Raw genomic sequence first — 26,050 nt, 5'->3', positions numbered from 1 at the left:
TCTTGTAGACCAGGCTGGCCTTGAACTCACAGAGATCCGTCTGCCTCTGCCTCCTGAGTGCTGGGATTAAAGGCATGCACCTGGCTCAAAAAACACATGTTCTTAGTAACTTCCCTTTGAAGTTATGGTAGAATTAAAACTCTATAGTGTGAAACATAACTCTAGGAGAAGGGGAGTTTAAATGAAATAGGAGAATATCTCTGCCCCTGTATGACTGCTGGAAGGTTCTGTTGGCACCCTGGGGTTCCAGACAGTGAACCTCTCTGAGTATAAGATGGCCCTGGTCTGCTGGGACATTGTGCCAACTGTTTTTCTTTTGGAATTAAAAACAAAGAAGGGGAGGAAGAAAGTGTGAGAGAAATAAGTGGAAAAGAGAGTGCTGACGAAGGCTGGGAGGCATTATTTCTTCCTCTCCAATACTGTAGTTCACAGTCTCAGGCAGGTGCACAGCAGGTGGGAGCCATCTGTAGAAACTTCCTGGATCCTTTTCATAAATTTGCTCCCATGGAGATGAATAATTCTCCTAGAAAAGTGTTCTCGTGCTTTGCTGTGACAGCCAGTGGGGACCTGCTTGTTTGTGGTATCCTAGGAGGCAGCAAGGTCTCAAAGAGGAATATCCGGGCAGGTAAGATCTTGGCCAGATTGTCAGTTAAAAAATCACAGGGTAAGCTGGGCGTGGTGGCGCATGCCTTTAATCCCAGCACTCGGGAGGCAGAGGCAGGTGGATTGCTGTGAGTTCGAGGCCAGCCTGGTCTACAAAGTGAGTCCAGGACAGCCAAGGTTACACAGAGAAACCCTGTCTCGAAAAAAACCACAGGGTATTCAATTAGATTTGAATTTGAATCATTTATGCAAGCAATACCAGCTGTCTTTGTCTTCTAAATTTCAAAATCCTAAACTTCAGGCACATCAGAGGTTACCTTTCACAGGGCTGTGATTCCTGTGGAGTGTGGGTGGCCTGCTACTCATTAGAGACCCACTGTGTCTGAGTCTGCACCAGGGCAAGTGTTTGCTTAGTGGTCCCGGAGACTGTCTCCCCAAGCCTTATCACCCTGTGGGGCTCCCGCACCCAAGATCAATTAGGTGTTTTCCGTAATCGTCGAGTCATAATCACTTATTTGACCGAGATGAAGTATTAAAGTGAGTTTAATTTGGCTTCTAGGATATTAAAAAACCCCATTGTTTGTTGAGGTTCTTATTCGTGATAACTCAAAACTAAGACCCAAGGTAGGCCTGGTGGCCATCCCTGTAATTCAGCAGTTGGGAGTTTCACTGGTTTGAGTATAGCTTGGGCTAAAAATACTGAGGCCCTGAATTAAAAAAAAAAATAATAAGAGAAGTTTAGATTTTTGAATTTTGGGTGGCTAGGAGCACAACTCTCGTAGTAGTCTGATCTTAAGAAAAGTTTTGTTTTGTCAGCAGGAGGCAAACTTAGGGTGCAGGGTGGTCACATGGTACCAGTTGCATCTGAGGATGTCCTCCTGTAAACTTCTGCTGCCCTGAGAGGCCTCTGTTTCCCCTTGCTTAGTTAGCATGGCGGATATGCAGCTCCGGCTTGCAGAGTGTGCTCTTGCCTAGCTCACCCTAAGTCGTCACATGCTGCATTCTAACGTGCCACCTCAGCGCTGTGACAGCCATGGGAAGAACCAGGCAGTCTGGATAATGCAACCACACTAACACTTGTGAATGCAGCCCGCTTGAACAGCGTGTGTGAAAACAGCTCCCAAGTCTCATGCAGGGCCTCTTACCTCAGAGCTTCCATTCCAGCTCGCACATAGCTCTCCAGAGCCTGCTAAGTCTAGCTGGACCGCAGTCAGGCGGTAGTGCAGTGTGTAATAGCTGGCTTAATTTCCTAGCTATTTCCTCTCGGCTTGCTTTGGGTGCTGAGATTGGCCTTTCATGCCCTATCTGTCCCACAGTGAGAAACTGTCCTATGGGAACAAGCCAAACCAAACTAGACAGACAACTGAAAGCTGTCCGGGCTGGACCACCTCCCCAGGGCTGCATTCCTCTAGGTCCCTGTGTTTTCTTTTGAGCTTTATCTGGAGGCTCTTTCATGTGTGTGCCAGGGTGGTTTGGAAGGTTCTTTTCTCAGGAAGAAAAAAATCCATGGCCCATCATTTTATTACAGCTGCTCAGAGGAGGAGCTTAAAGAATGGAAAAAAAAAATTAAAAGAGGTGCTCAGTAGGGGTAGCACTTAGTAGGTATTCTGCACACAGATAGGTGTGTGCATTTTCAGTAGGTGTACACTACCACAGGCAGGTGTGTATACATTTATCAGTGGGTGTACTACACGCAGGCAGACACGTGCATTTTCATTCATTCATTCATTTATGTATTTCTATTTTAAGCTATGTCTTCTTCACCTTTAATACCAAGAATCCCCCTTTTTAGTACTGTGGCCCAATGATCTGCCTGGTTAGAGTTCCAAATCCCCCTTCACAGAAGAAAGGAGTAGATTCTAAGGCTGGAAAGGCCACCTTCCTCTCCAGACACTGTAATGCAAGACCAAAAGACTGGACACAAAAACAACTTAATCATAATTTGAGGGGAACACCACCGTGACTTTTAGTAATTCAGTAACTCCAAAGTCACCTGGGAGTGTCACTAAGGATTTCCTGGCTCTAAAATGGCCTTTCTTTTGTTTAGTTTACATATGATTATATCTCACAATAGCCTTTTCTCTTTATTATTACCACACATATACACACATTTACAAATACGTAAATATATCCATCTTTGTTGTCTATGTCTATGGTCTGAGGGGTGACCGCTTTGTAAAATAGCAGCTCCTCCCTAGGAGAGGTGGCTCATTCTTTCTCTCCCAGCAGCCACTATTTGCCTGTAGTTCTTTGTCTAGGGCTGTGGCCCTGTGAGACTCCTGCTTGCCCTTTCGCTTAGCCTGTCCATCAATATTTCTATTGCTGAGATCTTTCTCTTTTCTCCCAAGAATTACTCTTTCCATGGCTTCCAGTTCTGTTTTAGGGACACACTTATTGGCTGTCACAGAACTGCTTGCTGTATGAAATCTATCTTCCTATTTCTAAGGGATCGCCTGCTTGCTTCCCGCTACTAAGTCTTAGTTTGCATTTAATAATCGGGTTAGAAGAAGCTTTGTATCAGGCATTGATCTAGAATCATTTTATGTTCCAGCCTGCCTGAATGTCTAAGTGCTCTTTCTTCTCTCCCGCGACAACTGCTGGCTTACACAGTTTCTTCTTATTTTGAAGCTCTGGGGATCCAACCTGGGGCCTGGCATGCCTGCTGAGGCACACCTCCAGCCCCACAGAGCTTGGGTATTTTAAAGAAGAGCCTTGCTGGGAAGATTTCTCTCATTTTTAGAGAAAGACCTGGCTAGGTAACTTTCACTTCTAAGAGAATATGGAGATCTGCATCACTGGGGGCACCTATCTTCTTTTAGGAACCTTTAAAGTAGTGGCAGTGGGAAATGAATTTTTCTGAGTTCATACCTCAAGTCCTTGTTAGCAGAAGACAGATCAGTGACTGGGCCCTAAAGAGAGGGAACAAGTGTAGAAACTTCATTTTTTCCCCTCATTCTTTCCTCACCCAGAGAGTCAATAAAGAGCTATTATCAAATATGGAAATCCTCACAGTCTTACTATTAGTTTTCAGATACTGTAATCATTGTAGTGTATATCAGATTAAATTTGTGGTTTTCTCTCATTGTCATATTACTGTTTATTTGTGCTAAAAAAAAAAAAAAAAAAAAACAGAAACAAAAACAAAACAAAAAAACCCCTAGGAACATTTTGTCGGAGTCTATGCTGCTCTGTCATTGATCAGAACTGGCTTTCCGGAGAATTCTGCAGGGCCTCTGTGATCTCGCTGTGTGCCCCATGCCGGGAGCTTAGCTGGCCTCAGTGGGCACACAGCTTCTCATTTCCTTGGCCTTCTGTTCATCACTTAAGCATCAGATAGAGGACGGCGTTGCTCCATTGGGAAAGTGGGTCAGCCAGACGGTCCAGGAGGAGACACGTGGAGGCCCAGAAATAGTGCTCTGGAGATAGACTACCCAAGTTTAGACACAGGCGAGAAAGGCAAGAGGACTTCAGTCCGAGGAAGCGAATTTAAGCTTTGGCCCGAGGTGGACCAGTGTTGGAGACTCAGCAAAGTCTTAGGCACATTGAGGATGATTGACAGTTGTCATTAACTATAAAAGCTAGTTCAAAGAGGACACAGAAGCAAAATCTTTCATGATCTCAACACTTCCCTAGAGCCTAGGTAGAGCCTAGAACCTTCTGTGGGTGTATTGCTGGGTTGCTAGGCTGAGCCCCATGTGGGAGGTAAAGACTTGTCACACCGCAAGCACATGCATGTTTTTTTGTCGGGGACCAAGGCCATTGAAAAAACAAAAAGTGTCAAAAATTCCTTCCCTTCTCAATTCATGATGTTATTTATTTGTTTGTTTGTTTTAAATGAACACGTGTACGTCTACTGCCTGGCACTAAAACTTAGGGCATGTCTGATATTTTTGTCCAGTCCTTGCATATCTCTGTGCCATCTTCAGACCGCGAAACTCCTTCCCAAGGAGTTTAGCACCTCCGTGGATCTCTAGTGCAAAAATTCCTTGCTACTGTTTTGTCTGCACACATCATAGTTTAAACGTTCCTCCTTGACAAGTGGTTGTGCTGCATTTGGTTTTTATACTAGAGTCAGTGCAGTTGATGTTCTTGTACACCTCAAAAAGGAATGTATGAGTTTCTCTTGTGTGCCCATCAATAACGTCAAGAATGGAAGTGGCCGGCAATGGAGGAGGTGGATGCTTGCTACTCTAAGATAATGCTAAACTATTTTCCAAAACAACCACACTAACGATGTGTTCTATGAGCAACACTAAGAAGACTTTGCGGATACTCATCTTTTCCATCCTCCCCACAGCTGGTGCTGGTGACTTGGCAATATTCTGCTTTCAGATTCTTGCCAATCACATAGATTTAACTTGTATATCACTGTGTTTTTCATGCAGTAATGAGGCTGAACATTCCATCATTTGCTTATTGCTTACTGGCCATGTATACTTCTGATTAAAATTTGTTAGTGTGGTCTGTTCATTTTTCAATTGACATAGGAATATATATATATATATATGAATGGTAATTTTTAAATATATAAAACATATTTCAATTAGAGCTCTGTTTCTAGGTAGAATTGCAGAAAGTGTTTCCTATATTAATATTATTCATCTATTAAGTCAACCTTATTTGTCTGTAATACGCAGGGGCGGGGTATTTGATGGGCAACATTCATGACCAGAAAACAACAGTCCTGATTTGCAAGATTGATTTTTTAAAACCATCATACTGTCTCCAGAAATGTATTCATCAAGCCCCACTGAGCCCTAGTTGGTTTAATTTAGTAGCAGCCCAGGGTTTTTATTAGTCCTGTTTAAATCTCCCAGTGTCTTCCCACACGTCACTACAGCACTGGATTCTTGCCACCCTCTTTCTATCCTTCAATACCTGGTCTCCATTCACGTGGTCACTTTGAGGTACCTGGACACATCAAGCCTCATCCTTTCTATGGCCTGGATGGTCAATGTATTCTTCCATGACCCTTGCTCTGCTGAGGTGTCCTTCAGCATCACTGTTCCACATCCAGGTCTTATGGTGGTTTTTGCCTAACACTCTGGGCTATGGCCACTTTCCAGATAGGCTGTGCCTCCTTGTGTTCCCACATGATATACGAAGGCCCCTGGCTTTCCACCTCTTCACTGGCAGTTGTTAGCATCTCTCTTATTTGTTGTAGCTCTTCCTGCAAGTGTGAAGTGAAATCTCACTGTGGTTTTTATTTTCATTTTCCTGGTGTCTAATGAGGTATCCATTCATGTACACAGTCGTTTACTCACATATCACATGTGGAGACAGGTTTAAAGGTTGATAATGTTAAAATGTTTAAAGAGAGAGGAAGCCTGTGTTTACAGATGTTTTCTCAGTAGATGGAAATATCTACTAAGCATGCAGACAGGTCAGCTTTGTTAGTTTAACCTGGTTAGATCTGGAGGCTCCCTGAGAGGCAATGGAGATGTCGTAAAGTTAAAAAAAAAAAATCTCACAAAAGTATTACTAGCCAAGGGAGACTGGGTTGGGAGATACGTTTCTGGTGTTTTAGAATGTTTTATGTTGCCGAAGCTGAATACCGAATACAGAGTAATTTATCAAGGAGAAAGGTTTATCCTACTGGTGGTTGTGAAGACTGGGTATTCAAGACTGGTGGCCATGACAAGTGAAGTCCAGCTTGCTGGTAGGAACCTACAGTCCCAAGGTACTACAGAATGGTACGTGAAGACAAAGAGTGAGGATGTTAGCGTGAGTCTCTCCTCCTTTTCTTACAAAGACATCGATGCTGTAAGAAGACTTCACACCCCATGACCCCACCTGATCCTACTGACCTCTCAAAAGCATGTTCTGCAAACACCGTTTAAAGTGAGAACATGAAGGGTTTATTATTCTGTGCCCCAAACAGAATATCCTCCAGATTCACCCATGTTGCCTCTTAAAATGTCTGTTCTTCATGTATAAGAAGGTGTCATTGTACGAACATGATATGCATATGTCATGGAACCAGTCCTTAACCATGATTATTAAATATGAAGCATTCTCCCACAGGCTCACATACAGAGGGGTCTCTGTTGCCAGTGGATGGGTTTATTGATTGGATCCTCAGTGTTCTGATCCAATCAATGGATTAATCCCATGATAAAAATCATAAAATGGGGTGGTATTGTTGGAACATGGTGAAAGTTGGAAGTGGGGCCTAGTTGCAGGAAATTAGACACCTGGGGTATGAAGGATGTCACTTGTCTCCTGCCTCTTGGCATCTTCCTCTGCTTGGGATCTATAATGTCTCCCACATTAGTGTGTCTGTGGTGACACTACAGAAACATGGAGTCAAATGGCCACAAGTAGAAACCTCTCAAGCCTTGGGTCAAGATGAATCTCTCTTCTCTTCTCTTCTCTTCTCTTCTCTTCTCTTCTCTTCTCTTCTCTTCTCTTCTCTTCTCCTCTCCTCTCCTCTTCTCTCTCTCTCTCTCTCTCTCTCTCTCTCTCTCTCTCTCTCTCTCTCTCTCTCTCTCTCATATTTATATCGTGTACTTTGGCACAGCATCAGGAAAGAGAACTAACATCTCAACTTTCCTGTGTTTAAGATGGAGAACCAAGTCCCAGCTGACCATGACGTAACTAGTGACGCTTACGCTCCAAGCAGCATGCCGATGGAAGCAAAGCTAAGCTCTGTTTGCAGATGAGTTCACTCAGATGAGCTGCTTCCCTCAGTAGCTGCTGAAGCAGGCAAGACCGAGAAGAGAAACAAGAACCCACTTCTTCTGGCTCTCCTCATCCACAAACTCCTCCCACCTTTTACAAGTTAACTATTTATTTTGTAAATTTTATTTTAATTTTTAGGAGCCATTCCTATTTCTTGATGAGAAAGGGAGTCAGTCATTGGCTTGGATATTTATTTATTTATTTATTTATTTATTTATTTATTTATTTATTTATTATGGTATGTACCCTTTCCTGTGCTGTTGAGTGTCCAGTCACTGTCATGGGTCATGCTGGTAAGAACTGAGTCAATGCTTTGCCTTGGAATCATCAGGATTTTCCTACCCAAACCCCACCCCCTGGTGATTTCTTCCACTGTGCTTGGGAAGGCCTTTAAGGGCCTTCAGAGTTACAGGCCTGTTAGAGGAACTGGTGTGAGCGACTGGAGTTAGTGCTGGACTGAGTTGTGTTGCTTTTTTAAACCACACTTGAATGGCAATGTGAGAGGCTCCCAAGTCTCGTCCTCCACAGTGAAAAGCAGAGGAGACACTGGAAAGACACAGGGAAGAGGTGATAGGAAGGAGGCAGGGATTTAAGGGCAAACTGGAGGCAGATGAGAACCAACTGCTAAGTGAAAAACATAAGCATCTACACTAAGATTCCTAGGTTGAAAATACGCAAACTCGATTTCCCCCACTTAGATTTCCAGCCTCTTTATATGCATTAACTTTGACTTTCCACTTTGCACTTTGCACAGAAGACTGTAAGCACACTGAATAGCTATTCATCCCTGCTAACTTGGACACACACTTCTAGGCTTCTCCCAGGGTGTTTCCAGGGGGCAGTAGATCATTAGGAGTGTGGCCTATTGGATGGAGTAAACGCTTCATAATTTATCACTTTTGAGAGGGGGGGAAAAGGCTGGAGGTGAGGCCCAAGTAGAAAACATAGCTCTAGCACACGATGATACCCTGCCCTGGCTCCCTTATGTCCCCCCATCTCTCTGCTTCCTGATTGCTATGTCACAGACATAGCCCTGTTACACCATGCCTTCCCTGTTGTGATGGACTGACCCTCCTGAAACCATAAGCCAAAGCAGAGCCTTCCTCTCTGAAGTCGTTTATGTCAAGTGTCTTGTCAGAGTGCTGAGAAAAGTAACAGAATACAGAGGTTGTAATGGTGAAAAGCGTAGTGCACAGTGGTGGTTCCCAAAAACGTAGCCCCAGGACCGGCAGTACCAGAACAATTTAGGAAAGTGTTAGGAGTACTGTGGCCCCGGCTCCATTCCAGGCCAACCAAACCAGCCATCTGGGGAGTGAGGTCACTACTCTGTGCTTTTAAAAGCATTTCAGGTGAGCCCCTCAGTCATGGTCAATTGAGGACCACTGGTGTAGTGATTAAAAGCCTGACATTTGGGACCAGATGGCTTTGTTACTTTAGAAAATTCATTTTGCTGTTGTTGTCATTGCTCACTGCTTGTAAAATGCGGCAGCTCCAAATTCATAGTGTTGTAATGAAGATGAAATGGGCTAAATTACGTAAAATCCTTAGGATAATGCTCGGCCACTGTAAGCAGCTCTCGACTGTAACGATGACACCAATGATATTCTGAGCTAGCTTCATTTTATTCTGTTTGTCACAGGCTTTGTGTTTCCTGGAGTTTTCTTCCGGTATCTTACAATGATTTTTCCACGACTCAAGGCAGTATTCTTCAGCATGCACTCAATGGGACATTTGCATTAGAACCGCTTGCATTATTAAGATGCGGGTTCTCAAGTCCTGCTCAGACCCACAGGATCAGAATTCTCCAGTGACACTTCTTCATGCGTAAATTTCAAGTCTTAGATCACAAAGACTGTAATCATCATTTTGCAAATGAGCAAATGAGACCCAAGTACAGGATCCACTTAGGGAAATGGGCTCTCAGCAGGACCAGGCAGAGGCAGCCCTGTTTCTCAGTTTCTGTTATACCCAGAGATTTCTGTGTCTCTGTAGTTCTACGTCCTTTATCTGAAATTTCTTATTGGGGTCATGCTACTTTATTTACTAAGACTCAGCATTATTTACTTAAAAACAATATCTATCTCATAAGTATAAGGTTATTAAGAACAATGAATTCCTGGAAACTATATCTAGCCACACTACTTGTCACTTACCTGCAACTGTACAGCTGTAGAAATGTATCTCATACTTTAGAGATGAGGCAATGCTCTCAGAGAGGTTGAGGAAATTATGAAAGTCACATGATTACATAAAGGAATAGGCCAATCAGAAGTGGGTCTCCCAACTCTCAATCTAATGTCCTTTCAATTCTATCTGACTTCCTAATTTTAGCTTTTAAGAATGACTTAAAGTAGTGTTCAGACATTAAAAAATACACCCACTTCTGCTCCTGTAAAATCTGAAATTAGTTCATTTTAACCTCCCTTCATTCTTTTTATCATAAGATACACTAATTTTGCACTTTCCTTTTAGAGATTTTAAAAATTATTTTAATTCCCCCCTATGTATGTGTATGCAGGTGCTTGCCCGCATGTGTGTATGTATGCATGCGTGCGTGTATGTGCATGTGTGTGTGCATGTGTGCATGTGTGTTCATGCATATCACGTGTGTACAGGTGTTTGTGAATATCAGGAGAGGGTGCTGGATCCTCTGGAGTTGGAGTTAAATTTGGTTGTGAGCCACCTGCCGTAGGTGCCAATGACCAAACTCTGGTCCTCTGCAAGAGTAGCAAGCGCTGTTAACCTCTGAACTAATGGTTTTAGGCCCTTCTTCCTTGTAAAAATAATGATGAATCCTGAACAGATAATGAATAGCTTGTAACTTCATTGTATATTGCTGTGTCATCAGTGAAATTTTGTTTTTAATTAGATCGGCTTTTCAGGTTGTGATGAAAAAGACTTGGGCGTTTGTTTTCACATTGTGCCTGCAAGTCTGTTCTCCATTGTCCGGTGGCAGTCAAACTCCCACACAGTATTAATGTGTATTTAGACAACTTAATTCTTAATTTTGAGGCATACACAGGGATATTTACATTCACAAATTATGTTCATATAACGGGGGGTGGGGGAAGGAGAGGGAACACCACACTCATTTATTGTCTTAATTATCCTATAAAATGACTTTTCTTTTGTCTCTATTGTTGAGACTTTTTATATTGTACATGAATTTCAGCCAACTGCAGGGACTGTCCTTCATTTCTTCGCTTGGTAAAGAAGAGAGTATTTGTAGCCTTAGTACCTTCATACTGTACCTTCTATTAAGGTAAGGGTTTTCCCCTTCTACACTTCACCTACTACTGTCTAGCTAGCCTTTCCTTCTTTAGGTGTCAGCTCAGTTATCATCTCCTCTTGCTCCTTCTTCCTGCTTATGTCCTCACACAGAAGCTACCTGTCTCCATACCCTCTGCTCTTTATCACTTTACACTGTGTCCCTGCCACAGTATGTAATTGCCTTGTTTATTTGCCTCCTTGCACCCACTTGAGCATGATGACCAGGAAGGCAGATGTTGCACCTGTTTCAATTAACACCAGGCTTGATAGTTAGTAGCTGTTCAGCAAACATTTACTGAGCTAAGCTAATTTTGTGCCTTTTGTAAGTTGGTAGGGGTTTTGTCTACTGCTTTGAGTGTTTTTTAAATCTTGGGTTCTAAGAGAATTATTTCCTCCATGGATGAGAATTAAAACGTGGGATCGTCCTTCTGTTCAGTCACCTCGACCAGATCTATTGAATGGACCAACTCTTGCTGGTCTTCTCTTGAGGGGATCTAGATTTTTCTACAACATTTTGAGCCACAAGGTACTATTCTTCTAGATCCATGCTTTGTGGTAGTTTCTAGGGAGAGGCAACTTATTGAAGCTAATGTAAAATGCCAGGTTCTACGAATATAAAATACACATGATATTAAAAGACTTAGTGAGAATGTTATATAGATGGTTAGTAATTATATACTGATTACTTATTGAAATGATTAAAAATAATTTCAATATATTGGGCAAAATCAAATATACTATTGACAATAAATTTGCATTTTTCTTAAGTGCAAGGGATGTTTGTTTGTTTTTATTTTTATTTTTTGCTGTGTTGTTATCGAATCTGGAGCCTTGGGTATGTGAACCAAAGACTCAACTACTCAGCTATAACCTCAGCCACTGCCTTTCTGAGATAAGGTTTTTCTCTATCACACAGACTGATCTGAAGTGCGTGATACTCCTGCTTGATGTATCACATGCCAGGATTATTTTCAGGCACCTACCCCCACACCTAGCTCAAGTGTATTATTATTATATTTATAAATTTCTTTTAGATTCATTTATTTTTTTTATGTGCACAACTGTTTTGCCTGCATGTATGCATGTGCATCTGTGCATGCCTGGTATTAGCAGAGGCCTGAAGAAGATGCCAGATTCCCTAGAACTGGAGTTACAGATGGTTGTGAACTACCACGTAGATGCTGAGAAATGGACATTGGTCTTTTGAGAGATCACCCAGTGCTTTGAACTGCAGAACCATCCCTTCAGCCCCACATATACGTCTTTAAAATAATGCTAGAGCCAGAAGAGCTCAGGTCTTTTATTCTGGGGCACTAAATTAATTGTATAAAGGAGCAACTAGTGACAAATAGCTTCCTTGTAAGTTAGATACAGAAGAACTTTAAAGAATTTAAAGTAAGTTTTATAGGTTTTCTAAAATACATGATGAGGAAATTACACTTAAGTCTTCAGCTAGTTAAATAAATGCAAAACAAAGCATACTATGATAAATTTAGGAGAAACTCCATCTGTAATTATTGCCACATATGATTTAACAGATTATTAAACTGGAATTACATCTACTTAACATAGAAGCATATGTTGCAAAGCAAAATTTTAAGCAAAAAGTCAGCTATTATTCTGGCTAGTTTTATGTCAACTTGCCACAGTCAAGAGTCATTAGAGAGGAGAGAATCTCAAATGAGAAAGTGCCTCCATAAGATGGGGCTGTAGGCAAGCCCGTAAAGTACTTTCTTAATTAGTGATTGATATGAAAGAGCCCAGGGTATTGTGGGTGGGACGGCCCCTGGCTGACGGTCCTGGGTTCTGTAAGAAAACAGGCTGAGCAAAGCATGGGAAGCAAACTAGTAAGCAGCCTCCCTCCATGGCCTCTGCATCAGCTCCTGCAGAGCTCCAGGTTCCTGCCCCATTTGCATTCTTGTTCTGACTTCCTTTGATGATGGATTATGATGTGGAAGTAAAAGCCAAATAAACCCTTTCCTCCCCACTTGCTTTTGGTCATGGTGTTTCATCACAGCAATAGTACTCTTAACTAGGACAGATATGAATACAGAAGCTACTTATGAGTAAAGACAAATCCAATAACTGTTTTTGCATAGTTAAAAAATGTACTTGGGAACAGTGTACAACAATTGAGAAAAACTGGTTGCTAGGCCCTATTCCAAAAGTCTTCATAGCTGGCTCACTGAGCAGAGATCTCCTCATGAGGAAAGAATCATTAGATTAATCATGCTCTCATTCATTAATTAATTACCAAGTATATAGTGAGGGTCTATTATGTGCTAGCAGTGTCCTAGATATTCACAGTGCCACTGTGGTTGTGGTGGAGAAGATAATGGGTGTTTTGTCTTTTACATCCCAGAACTTAGATCTTGTTATTACTTGATGTGGATGTTACCTCAAAGCATCTTTCATTAGAAGCTTTGTCCTCAGTGTGGAGGTGTTGATAAAACTTTAAGAGTTGGGACCTAGTAGAGGGCAGTTGGTGAATTGCGGGCCCTACTCTCTCAAATGAATTGATGCTACATGCTGAAAGTGAGTGGCTAAACAAATTTTCTTTACACATTTTTTTTTTGTCTACACATCAGTATATTATGATAGAAACACAGACTAGACTGAGGTATTTTCTTGCTAGAACAAAATGACATAGTACTGTTAATCCATTTTGGGCTGCCATTAATGACACACACACACACACACACACACACACACACACACACACACATATATTTTGCTAGATGGGGACTAAAATAAGCCTGAGATTTTCTACGTGTGTCTTCTTGAGGAATTTGAAAGTGGAGGTGCATATCAAAATGCATATAACAATAGGTCTCTGCACTATTTGTCTATTGTCAGAGTTTAAGAGACACTCTCAAATACTATGGGAAGCTTCAGGTAATGCAGTCAGGTGGCATAGGGGCCATCTAGTTATTTAAGGAGCAGGAGCACCTATTGAGCCCTTCTCTGGTCTGTGGTGTTATTCAGTAACTCACTGACAGTGACTTTGTTTCTTGGTCCTGCTCACTTTCTACACATCTTTATTTTCACAGGTCCCCTCTCACTCTGGCTCTGAAAAAGAGGTTCCTTAAATATGACATTTATTTTTCCTTGAAGCTCAGCCAGTAGATGTCTCCATTACTCTCTCACGGCTAAGACCATCCTTGGCAAGCCAGGTTTAATCATTTCCTTAACCGACTACAAGGAAGAGAAATTGATAATTTGCCTGAAAAAATGAGCAGATGCTGAGAAGGATACGTTTCCATCCTACGTTCCCCCCAACCCCCCAATTTCAGTCAGATATAAAAACTACTCTCTTCTCCCTCTTTTCCAGGCAAAAGGAAGGCTGATTTAACTAAGCAAGCAAGATGCCAACAGCCTCCTCCTCCTCAGTAAGTCCAAGTTTCCTTCGCTCTCAGCCACCAAAAGCGCCGCTTCTCCCCTCCTTCTCGCCCACTCCTCGCCACCCCTGCAGGTTTCCGAGTCATCAGGGAACACGAGTGGGTGAAAGCACCCGCGCCACCGCCTCCTCCTCCGCCTCCTCAGTGCGCTTCGGGTTCAGCACTGGACAGCTCCCGCCCCAGCCAACAAATGGCAGTCAGCTGATTGACAGAGGCGCCGACCAAACAGGGCACAAGACGACTTGAAACCGCCCTACAAGGGTTTGGTTGCGGCCAAGCTGTCTCTTTAAACTGGTTTCATCCGAGAGCAGGGAGAGGCAGCGGTGTGGTTTGTGGCGAAACCTAAAGGCTCCACTTAACCAGCTGCCTGACTGTCTATACTCCAGAGACACGAACATCTAAAGAAAACCTTGGCTCCTTGGGACTCGCCGCTGCACTCGCGGCGTGGGTCTGTGTGCGCGCTTCCATCTCGGGGAGAAGGGGGTCGAGGAGGGGCCAGAGCTGGGAGGCGGGAACGACCTGCCAAGGGTGAGATGATGGAGCAGAGTCTTTGGCGGCCGCGGTGGCAGCATCAGCATCAGCGGCATCAGCAGCATCAGGATCAGCTCTTGAGCACACCTCAATGAGAGCGGCGGTGGAAGCGGCTGAGCAGAAAGACGTAAGCGGGCTAACTATAGCTGCCGGGGATGTAACCTGTTTGGCTCAAGGCTGCGAGGTGCGTAATCCCGAGCCGACCCATTGTGGAGCGGGGCGCAGCCAGCATTGCCACAGGTGATTTGGTCTGTGACAGCAGCTGAGCCAGCTGGGCCAATTTCAAAACATTCTTATTTTAAAGTCCATCTGGACTGGGCGCCACCTGGAGAAGGAGGAAGGCACCCCCCCTCTCAAAAAAAGTCTTACTGGTGATAAATCAAGGACCAAATTTTACAGAGTGACTCCTTCAGTTACCTCCTCTCTTCTGTGCTAGACAGATGGGAGTCATGGCTTACTCTCTACTCCTTTGCCTCCTGCTCGCTCATCTGGGATTGGGAACTGTTGGCGCCAGCCTCGACCCTCCTGGACGGCCTGATTTCCCTCGAGAGAGGACCCTGAGGGGGAAGCAGCATGGTCAGCAGCTGGCGCGAGCCTCTGCCCCGGACCCCTCTACTTCCTGGAGCCGCTCCACCGACGGCACCATCTTGGCACAGAAACTAGCCGAGGAGGTGCCCGTGGACGTGGTCTCTTACCTCTACACCGGGGACTTCCACCAGCTGAAGCGAGCCAACTGCTCCGGCCGCTACGAGTTGGCGGGCCTGCCGGGGAAGTCACCGGCCCTAGCCAGTTCTCATCCCTCCTTGCACGGGGCGCTGGACACTCTGACACATGCCACCAACTTCCTCAACATGATGCTGCAGAGCAATAAGTCTCGGGAACAGACCGTGCAGGATGACCTGCAGTGGTACCAGGCTCTGGTGCGAAGTCTTCTTGAGGGTGAGCCCAGCATCTCCCGGGCGGCGATCACCTTCAGCACCGAGTCGCTGTCCACGCCTGCCCCGCAGGTCTTCCTCCAGGCCACCCGCGAGGAGAGTAGCATCCTGCTCCAGGATCTGTCCTCCTCCGCTCACCACCTGGCCAACGCTACTCTGGAGACCGAGTGGTTCCATGGGCTTCGGCGAAAGTGGAGGCCCCACTTGCACCGCCGCGGCTCCAACCACGGGCCACGGGGCCTGGGACACAGCTGGCGGCGCAGGGAAGGGCTCGGAGGGGACAGAAGCCACATCAAGTGGTCTCCACCTTATCTGGAGTGCGAGAATGGGAGTTACAAGCCAGGCTGGCTGGTCACTCTCTCTGCTGCCTTTTATGGGCTCCAGCCTAACCTGGTCCCGGAATTCAGGTAGGGAGAGGGGGAAAGGGTACAAGCAGAGTCATCCTTTGGTTTTGCAGATGGACATTCTGGGAAAGCACACTTGTTCCACAGCCTTGGAACAAAGCCTCAGGCTAAGGGATGCCCAGGTGGGCTTATGTGAGGAGGAGTGAGAAGTGCCCGTGTCTGTCTCCTTTAGGCACTCACGAAAGCCTTTCCCTGGAGTGCAGGAAAGGTAACACTTGGCTTCAATCCTTCAATAGCACAAGGGGAGAAAGTTCTTTAATGGTGGTGTCCTGAAATTTGGGGGAGCTTGGGGTGTGCTTGGGGGAACATCAGGTGTGTGTGTGTGTGTGTGTGTGTGTGTGTGTGTGTGTGTGTGTGTTTGAAAGAGAAAGAGAGAGAGAGAGAGAGAGAGAGAGAGAGAGAGAGAGAGAGAGAGAGACCAGAGAGTGAGAGTGAGAGAGAGACAGAGACAGAGAGACAGAGACAGAGAGAGAGAGAGAGAGACAGAGAGAGAGACAGAGAGAGAGAGAGAGAGAGAGAGAGAGAGAGAGAGAGAGAGAGAGAGAGAGAGAGAGAGAGCGCCGCAGTGAGTGAGAATTCTTTGAATCTGCCACTTTGGGGGTAGTCTCTGCCCACTTCCTGTGAGTGTAGTCTGGAGCGCAAGCTTGCTGTTAGTCAGCTACCGGAGCGTGTAATTAAACCTGTGCCATCCCCTGGGCAGTTCTGGCCACTCAGCACTGAGTCACTCGGCAGCAGAGCTGTCTCCAGGATCCAGACTTGCAGTTTGCAGACTTGGTCAGAGCGCTGCTCCTCCTATTGGCTTCCCCCTTCTCCTAGTCATCTGCTTCCCTTCCCTGGTGTCTTCCCCCTCCGGTTCTCCCTTAGGCACTTCTGAAGGTTCTCCACTAGAGTTGAGGAGGGAGGAATTAGTCCTATCCAAACAGAAAGCCAGGAAGAAACTTCAGCAGCATTGGAGGAAAGCTAGCATTTGCATATCAGCACCAGTACCCCTCAGCTTCACGGCAAAGGACTTCCAGAAGCAGGCTTTTAGGAATGGATGCAAGGAGGAGGCGAAATTCTATCTAGAGAGGGTTTTGGAGGGAACTGCAAGTTGATGGGGTCTACCCCAGGTCCCATGATGGGAAACTCTGTACTGAAGAGGAGAGGGATTGGAGTTGCTGTTATCATCATCATCATCATCATCATCATCATCATCATCATCATCATCATCATCATCATACCTTTTGGGGACTTAGAAGAAGTGAGAAAACTATCTCTCTCTCTCTCTCTCTCTCTCTCTCTCTCTCTCTCTCTCTCTCTCTCACACACACACACACACACACACACACACTTACTTTTGCTTTAGCACTTCAGGGACAGGATACTAATATGTGGGAACACACCAGGACAAACGACATGTGGGCAATTGGGGGAAAGTCAGAAGCTTGTTTTGGAGTTGCACTTTTGCTGTAGAACTGCCTGAGATGAGCTGTTTAACTTCTTTGGGCTGCAGGTACTTATCCATCAAGTGAGATAATTGAAAGAGATTGACTCTAAGGAATTACACAGCCATAAAATTCTGTAGCTTTTAATGCCTGCAACACTTGAAAGAGTGTTATAAATGAAGACCCCCCCCTCCCTTTCTTCTTTGTTTCTACATGATCCTCATGTGTATTTATGGTTCTTTTAAAGATACTATCTTAAACTACAGAAACTTTCTTACTTTTAAGATAAACTCATTTCCTCCTGATTCTTGCAGGATCCTACTAGTAAGCTCTCAGACTGGCTTTGAATCCTTGCCACACCATTTTCCCAGAAGAAGAGAGTTCAACAGATGCCACTAATAGCCAACAAAGTATGACCTTTAGATGATCCTTTTCAGAGAGTCTAAGGATCAACATCTCTCCCTTCTTTTCTCTCTATTCTTTCTCTCCCTTTTTCTATGTCTCTCCTCTCCTCCTCCCTTCCCCATTGCTTCTCTCTTACCCTTTGCTTGGCGTTGAGCTCTGTAGTAACTGCTTGATATGACTATCTTAGAAGCTTTTCCCAGCAGTCTTCTGAGTTCTGTGTTGTTGTTTTCTCTATTTTTCAGTAAAGGAATCTGAAACACAGAAGGGTTAAATTTCATGGCTGATTGCTCAGTTATTAAATAGAAGAGTCAAGATGCAAGCTCACATTATGCTTTTAACCAGGATGCTAAGCCCTGTTTCACAGGAGATGAGTTAGTAAACTGGTCAGCTATTGCATACGAAAGAGAATATTTCCAAGGGTCAGGTGTGGGACTGGGGAGGAAGACCATTTGGTTTTAGAATTCTCTGTCTGTCTGTCTATCTGTCTATCTGTCTCTCCTTATGTCTGTCAGTCCCTCCCTCCCCATCCCTCCCTCTCTCTGTTTATCTATCTCTAACTATCTCTGTCCTTTTTCATCTCCCCCTCACATACTGGGGATGTAAGCTGGGGCACAACACATGCTAGCCTAGGGTTCTATTACTGACCCACACCATCAGACCCTAGAATACTTTTCTTATGATCAGAAAATATATATTGTCTCAATGTACTCAGCGCTCAGTGAAAGGCTGAAGATGCAAAAAAGTCTAAGCTTGTGAGAGCTACATATTCCTTGACTCTGTTCAGTAAAAGTCTGTTTCTTTAATGTTTCTGTATGTAGTCAGTACTAGTGTTTTTCAGCTAAGGTACAAAGCCAGTCTTTGTGTGCCTGGCTGCCTACAGAATCTGGTGTGTCTCAGTAGGTCCACAAAGAGAAGTTTCTGTGTTCCTGTGAGCATTGCCTATCCCATGGGGGTGGCCTCCATCCTTCAAACCTGTATTGAAGATGTAAAGAGATGCTCACTGTAGGAACTAGAAGAACTATTAAAGGGATCAGGTGGTTCTACCTGTTGGTTCCCATGAAGACAGAACTAGACAGAAAGTCATACAAGCTTTCTTTCATAGTTTAGAAATATGCACTAGTAATATCTATAGCATGTTTCTGCAGCTCCATGCATTGGATCTGGAATAAAATGGGAGCCTCGTTTGCTAAATGCATAAGCGTTTTTCTAGTGGTGGCTAGAGCTGTTCACTACCTAGGACTGGTACAGATATTTAAATGATTGTTGAATTTAAATGTAAGTGGGTTATACACACACACACACACACACACACACACACACACACACACACTGTGATGTTGTTGTTTTGTACTGAATGTTAAACCCATAGACTTTAATTCACTTTACTAAGTGACCTACCATTGAGATACATCCCTGTCCAGGAATTCTCCCTTTCTTGATGAGATGAAAGAAACTCAGGACAAATTTTGTTTTATCTAATTTTTCAGTTGTGGAAAAGTAAACACAAAGAACTAAAGAAATTTCCCAGAAGTGGCACAGCTCTTCTGTGGCAGGTCAGAATCAGCAGGACCATTATTTGTTGAACATATACTCTAGGTTGGATGCTATGCCTGGACCACTGCATTTACTTCTTAGAACTCTTTAGTATTCACAGGGTCAGAAAAGTTGAGTAACCAATTCAAGCTGTGAGATGGTCATTAGGGAACTCAAGTGATATTTCCACTACTGACCCATAATGCCCACTCAGTCTCCAAGTGGGCATGCAGTACTCTCAACCATTTCACATTTCTTTTTTTTTTTTTTTAAAGATTTATTTATTTATTATTATGTATACAGTGTTCTGTCTGCATGTATACCTGCAAGCCAGAAGAGGGCATCAGATTACGTTATAGATGGCTGTGAGCCACCGTGTGGTTTCTGGGAATTGAACTTAGGACTTTTAGAAGAGCAGGCGGTGCTCTTAACCACTGAGCCATCTCTCCAGCTCCACATTTCTTATTGGTTGTTTAAAAGATAGTGCTTGCTGGAGTTAATGTATATCTCCACGAACAAGTGACATGTATTTATTGCCAGTCATACAATAACGTATGCTGTGTAATGAGAAGAATGCTACAGTAGAGTTAGCAGTTTGCTTCAGTTTCCACTTTTGTCTCTAGCTGAGCTTCATAACCTGTCTGGAAACTAGTTTCAGTATAACTAAAATGCAAAATGAGCTTGGTGATCTTCATGTACCTCTGTACACCCATGGTAAGTAGTTCTTAAGTGGCTTTGGGAACTGAGATGATATGAATAAAGTCTGGGCCTTGGAGAATTGATATTGCCACGTCATGGTCTTTTACTCACATAATGCACGTAGAAAATCCAACTAATGTGTGCAATGCTAAGAATGCAAGCTAACGGAAAGGAAAATTCCACTTAAAAAAAAAAAAAAAAAAAAAAAGAGCATGTGTGACTTGAGTTTCCTGGTCTTGAAGGAGCCCTGAAATATATCTAGACTCATTATCAAGTTGTTCCACAGATTCCTCACCCTAAAGTTTCAGTCCACCTCACACAGACTCCCTGAACATTACAATGTCTATACATCTTGGGGGGTCTATATCTAATCCTTAAAAAGCTCTTCAATATAATTCAACTTTCAATATAGTTGTCTGTAAACTATCGAGAGGAAGCAGTTCTCGTGGTCCCAGAGAATCTTGCCACTTTCTAGAAAAATGTGTTTGGATCAGAAGTCAGACAACTGCTCAAGAAATTACAAGAGTGACTGCTCTTGTAAAGATCTACTCTCTAGAGTGGGAGCTAGGCCTCCCAGACACAGATTTTTACAGCCCTAACTTACACACCAGCCAAGCACTATTTTTTCTCCATCAATGTATTTATTCACTTTACAGCCTGCTCACAGCCCCCTCCCTCCTTTCATCCCAGTCCTACCTTCACAAACCCCCTCCATGGGTACCGATGTTATTTTTAACTTCAGAAATGTTCTGTGGGCCAGGCAGTGTCTAGGTTTAAAGGCTCTCCTTTTCAGCCTTCAATGCGATTGAATGTGACGCACGCTGCATGTTTGTGATTATATTTTAATGTCACAGCATGCCGAGAGGTGTGCACAGTTGATGTGATTTTCGCGCTTAGTGGGTCAGCAACATCAGGCTCAATGTGCTTTCTCTCTTCGGTTCTAGTTTGGTGTGTGAATGGGGTATGCAGGTGGAAAGCGGCACATGGGAACTCCGAAACCTCTGGCAGCTTGAGGGTTGTTGTACGCAAACAGAAAGCTCCCTTGTTACAGGGATGTAGGCTTTAAAGAGTTTGAAGCCACCCATTCTTCAGCTGTTCCTTGGTGTGGCAGTGGCACCTGCAATGGTGAGGCTTGCCTTGTTGGTTGGTCTTTTAGTCTTATCTGCCTTTCAGCTTTTAGTAATGATTCTTTTCCATGTGCAGTTTCTACTTTGGCAGGGCAAAGTGTTCATTGAACTAGTTTATTCCTATAGGGAAAAACCCTGATCTATAAAAGCATTTAGGTGGATGGCTGTTCCATGAAATAGTTTTTTTTTTTTTTTGAGTTAGAAGATTAATGATTTAGCCTAAAAGTCTTTTACAGCTGTTCTCACTTTACTTCCTAAAATGCCAAATCTAGTGTAGGGATGGCAACAGAACTGCTTTTTTTATACCTTAGACTTTTACAGTGCCTCAAAGCAATCACAGAATGCCTCTTGTTTTATTACAGCAGAGTATATGGAACATACAGATTGGCTGATACACAATTTAAGTTCAATATTAGAAAATTTAGCCTCTGTTTGTTTGGTTCAGGGAGGGGCAATCCCCCCCCCTGTGTCTGTCTGTCTGTCTCTGTCTATCTCCCCACCACCACCCTAACACACACTGTTCTTTTTCTTGTTAAATATTTTCATTTTTACATATACATTTATATTATTACACATATGTACAATAAACTACCTATAGCAAGAATAACAGTGACACAATCAGGAATTACATAAATGTTACATTCTAAGTGTTTTGGCTATTTGTATTTTACAGCCTTGAAGAAAACATTTTTCCTATCTTTGTGCTTCTAAAATTCTGAATGTAAACCAATATCTATCATATCTCATCACTGTCAACTTAAAACATCTATCTAGACCTAAAAACATCTTAACCCCAAAACAACTAAGTTTAATTGTAAACCCAAATGATCTGTTCTTCAACCCCATCAGAGACTAGAGAAGGAATACAATTGATTACCTGAGTATACCAAGAGTGCAGGTTAGCAGCTTTCCAAATGATAAGATGACAGGCACAATTTGCTACCTGAATAGTCACCCGAAAATCTGTATAACATTGGGGTACCATCTTCAGCTTTCTGGCCCAATATATCTGAGAGACATATTTGTGAGGCAAGAACTATTGAGGATGTGTTTACCCTGTCTTGGCAGAGTTTGTCCATCGACACTGCCTGCATCCAAGTTTGCCCTTTTTTTAGGCAGAATTCTGTCTGTGGCAGAAATGATGACATTTTGCCCAGTGGCTGGTTTGCCTCATTTGAAGCCACCTCCATAAGGAGGTCCTTTGATGCTCATCATCCTCTTTGATGGAGGCTGGACACACACTGTTCTTAAATGGAAAACCCATTTCATAATAAACCAATCCAGTTAATTATTACTCATTGTAATGGCTGTTATACTTTGCCACCCTAAAGTAAAGCAAGGCAGTGCATTTTAAATCTTTTCCAATTATTGAGACACAGAATACCCATAACTTAAAATAAACTGTATCTTCACACGTTTAACCTAGTTTTTCATCATTTATGTATAAATGTGTAACATATATACTTTTTTATGTCACCATGGAAACAGTTACATACAGGTGCACAACACATAGCTCTTATTTGAGAGATGAAAATGTGTGACAGTAAAGAACTATCTGTGTATTATATCATTTCTAAGATATATCTAAGTCATTCTTACTTTTAATGTTCCTAAAACCAAAGTGCATTTTACAGTTAAGGACATATAGTTTTCAATTATTATTCACTTTCCTTTGTACAAATCTTAGAAATAATGTCGTCTTAACTCTGATGAACTATGACACTAGGAAAGTGACAAATGTATTCCAAGTTTTCCTGAAAGACAAGGCTCTGTCATCATTGGTAGAAAACTACATGAACTGTAGATCATCCTCCACACTGTCTGTAGACTAGCCTGCTGTGTATCTTCATCATAATTTTGTTTAAAAAGATGAGCCAGAAGTTAGAGAGATGGCTCAGCATTTGACTATATACTGCTCTTGCAGAGGACTGATTCCCAGCACAACTGCATGCAATTCCAGTTCCAGGAATCACAGTCTTCTGATCTCTGTGGACACCACACTCCTGTGAACACATGTATGTAATTAAAAACAACAGTGATGAGCTACATTAATATAGATAACTGTATCCTCCATCACATATATGAAGTTTGTAATGTACTGTGCCAGAAACTACAGAAGCTTTCAAAATAGGTTAGGGAAGCATGATAAAAATCCTTCCCATGCCATCTGGCCAAATATTTCATTCACATTGTGGGAAAATGCCCTAAATACTGAGGAGAACAATTCTTCTTCCTCCCAAGAGATGAAGTGGGAAGGGAAAAAGCATATCTCATATTTCTAAAGTGCTTCTTTTTTTTTTTTTTTTTTGGCGGAAATAAACATTTCTTGCACAGTTTCATAATGAACTTTGCTTATTGGCAACTAAACATAATTTCTGTAGAGAAGGATATTTGCCCTTTATTTTGTTTCTTGGTTGCTTGGAGTAGAACGAAGAGTTTAACTTTCCAAATACTTGATGCCTCAGCCCATTGTGTATATTAGGGCTCCTTAGTCCTGGCACTATTGAAGTTTTGGGCCAGATAACTCTTTGCTCTGTGGCTTGTTTTTACTGATTTTTTTTTTTTAAAAAAAGTCTATAGCAGCACTTCTGGTCTCTACCCTCTAGATAGTGGGGCAGACATTTTAGGCTTACAGACTTTTTGAAAGCCACTGGTATAGAGGGGCAAGGATGACATCCGACATCGTAGGCTATTCTAACACTATGATTTTTTTTTTTAAAAAGGAGTCTTCTTGTATGTATACACATGCAAACACAGGTGTGCATTATTTGTACATAGTTATATATGTGCATACAGAGAAGTGTAGGCTTCTTTAGGCTGCATTTCTTCTTACTCAATTTGAATGTAAGATTATAGAAGAACAGGAATTATAACTGGAGAACTTGATGATCATTTAAGTATCAATTTACACTTACATAACCCCAGGGCTGAGACTATCTCAGAGGTTCCTGCAGATTCCGTTGCTAAGCACCGCTATCTACTGTATGTTTTATACCCAGCATTTCCCACTAAATGATGCATTTTGAAAAGCAGTATGTGCGTGTGCGAGGGAGAACAGAGGACATAGAGAGGGAAGGAGGAGATCAGGCAAGGAAAATGAAACAACTGAGATGAGTGAGCAGATGAAAAATGATCAACACAGACCAGGCTGGGATATTGTTTGACTGAAAAATTCAATATTTGCACGAAACCGAGCTATTCTTCCTTAGAAGGCAGTCGAGGAATCATGTTCCTGAAGAGTTCGTTAGTATAAAGATACATGGACCACACTTTCATTTCAGAATTTCCCTTCCAGAAGTTATAACAACTATTAGGCTAACGTCGCACTTCTCTCATTAAAGGGGCATTAATATCTTAAGATAGTTAGAAAATTTTCTGGGCTGGATCTGCTGCTTGTTGGCAGAGCTGTTGTTCAAAGAACCTGATTCTGACCTCCAGAACTGTAATGTATATACTGCGATAATTGTTTGTCTCCTAAGGGAACAGCTCAGACAACTTGTATCCTAGACAGAGGAGGATGCTTCATTCCTCTGTATCCAGTGCCTCCTACAGATGCTTGCATATTTCAGAGACACAGCATGGAATAGTGCCTAAGAGCGAGGATGGGGATTATAAGCCCAGGTTTGAATCCAAGAGTTTTCAGCTCACTTCTATGTGACACTGGGCAGGTTATACAATCCTCTCTGTCATTCAGTTTCCTTATGTAAAAGGTGGAGGAGGTAAGACATCTCGATTGTTGCAAGGAATGAACAGTCATTCTTCATGTCGTATCATCATATCACGTCATATAAATCTGTCATCTATCTACTTATGATCTTTCTACCTATCTATCATCTATATTTAGGAATTTATGTTTGTAATACTGTTGTTCATTTTTAAAACAGCATTTTAGATAATATTACATATTCTTACTAGAGCTATAGGGAATATATGACAGCAAATAAAATCCTGATCTCTCAACCTCGTTTTTTTGAGAATGAGGATATATAGTTAGCAAATTAAAACATAAGAACAATTCTTGCTGGAAACAAGTGCCACAAGGAAACAGTCCCCTGATATAGAGTCAGGTGCATTATATATTGTACTACTGGCTCACTGCCCCAAACAAAATGAATAGGTGAAGGCGGCTAAGAATGTTTGGAAGGTAGAGATGGATCCATGAAGAAAGGGGCTAGGAAAAAGTCTTGTTAAAGAGATGAGCTTACCTGAGAAATGAAGGATGGAGGAAGATGACATAATGCTGCAGAAAGAAGAAACACTAACTCTTACTGTCATTTGCCCAAGAGGTGGGTCTGATTTATCCAGAAGAGTTTTGGTATCTCTGTCCTAATCTAAGAGAGTCCGATCTAATATAGTCCTGAACAAAGGGCATATTCTTTACATATGAAGAGTACAGCAAATATGGTAAGAACAAGAAATGAGAACTTATGTCTTAACCAATCTTTCATATGAGTCCCCTAAGAGAGAATTATTATTATTATTATTATTGGCATTACTGGCTCAGAACAGCAGACAAAGCCACAATAGATCTTATCACTCTATACCTATATATTGCTTTCAATATATTCATATATTGTGTGTATAGGAGGGTGGGACTCAAGGAATATTGCTTTCAATGCCTTGCTTCTTCCAGAGAATCATTCTCTCTCTCTCTCTCTCTCTCTCTCTCTCTCTCTCTCTCTCTCTCTCTCTCTCTCTCTCTCCCTCTCTCTTCCCCCCTTACATTGTTTTGAGTCAGAGGAATAAATGGGTCCACAAAGAAAAAAAGTAGGGAACACGGCAAAAATCAAAGCTGTGTATTCAGCTGAGCTTGTAGCCAGGAATTACATTGCAGCCCAAACCATTGTGAGATTGATTACAATGTTTTTCTTTGAAGTTGGTGAGATCTGAACAGCTTGAATACAGAGCCTGTAAGCAGAATGACCTCAAAGCTCATTACTAACTTGGTTACTGTCTGGGTAAAAGTCTGATTTGCAAAGTCAAGCTTTTAGCAGCCTTACTTTGATGGAAACATTCCCACAGGGAGCCAGTCGTGGGACG

General features: G+C 42.7%; 1 protein-coding gene across 1 annotated transcript in view; it reads left to right on the top strand.

Annotated features, from left to right (window-relative positions):
- The first annotated feature begins 13,959 nt into the window (after positions 1–13,959).
- Positions 13,960–26,050, top strand: part of Gpr158 (G protein-coupled receptor 158) — a 346,810-nt gene continuing 334,719 nt past the window's right edge. Inside the window, exon 1 of the mRNA XM_051151238.1 lies at positions 13,960–15,825. Coding sequence (XP_051007195.1) covers positions 14,924–15,825 — 902 coding nt within the window. The 5' untranslated portion in view covers positions 13,960–14,923. The remainder of the gene's footprint in view (positions 15,826–26,050) is intronic.

Source organism: Acomys russatus, chromosome 9 (genome assembly GCF_903995435.1).
Source record: "Acomys russatus chromosome 9, mAcoRus1.1, whole genome shotgun sequence".
In the NCBI taxonomy this organism is placed as follows: Eukaryota; Metazoa; Chordata; class Mammalia; order Rodentia; family Muridae; genus Acomys; species Acomys russatus.
The sequence above is the reverse complement of the archived record's forward strand: the minus strand, read 5'-3'. Positions and strand labels throughout refer to the sequence as shown.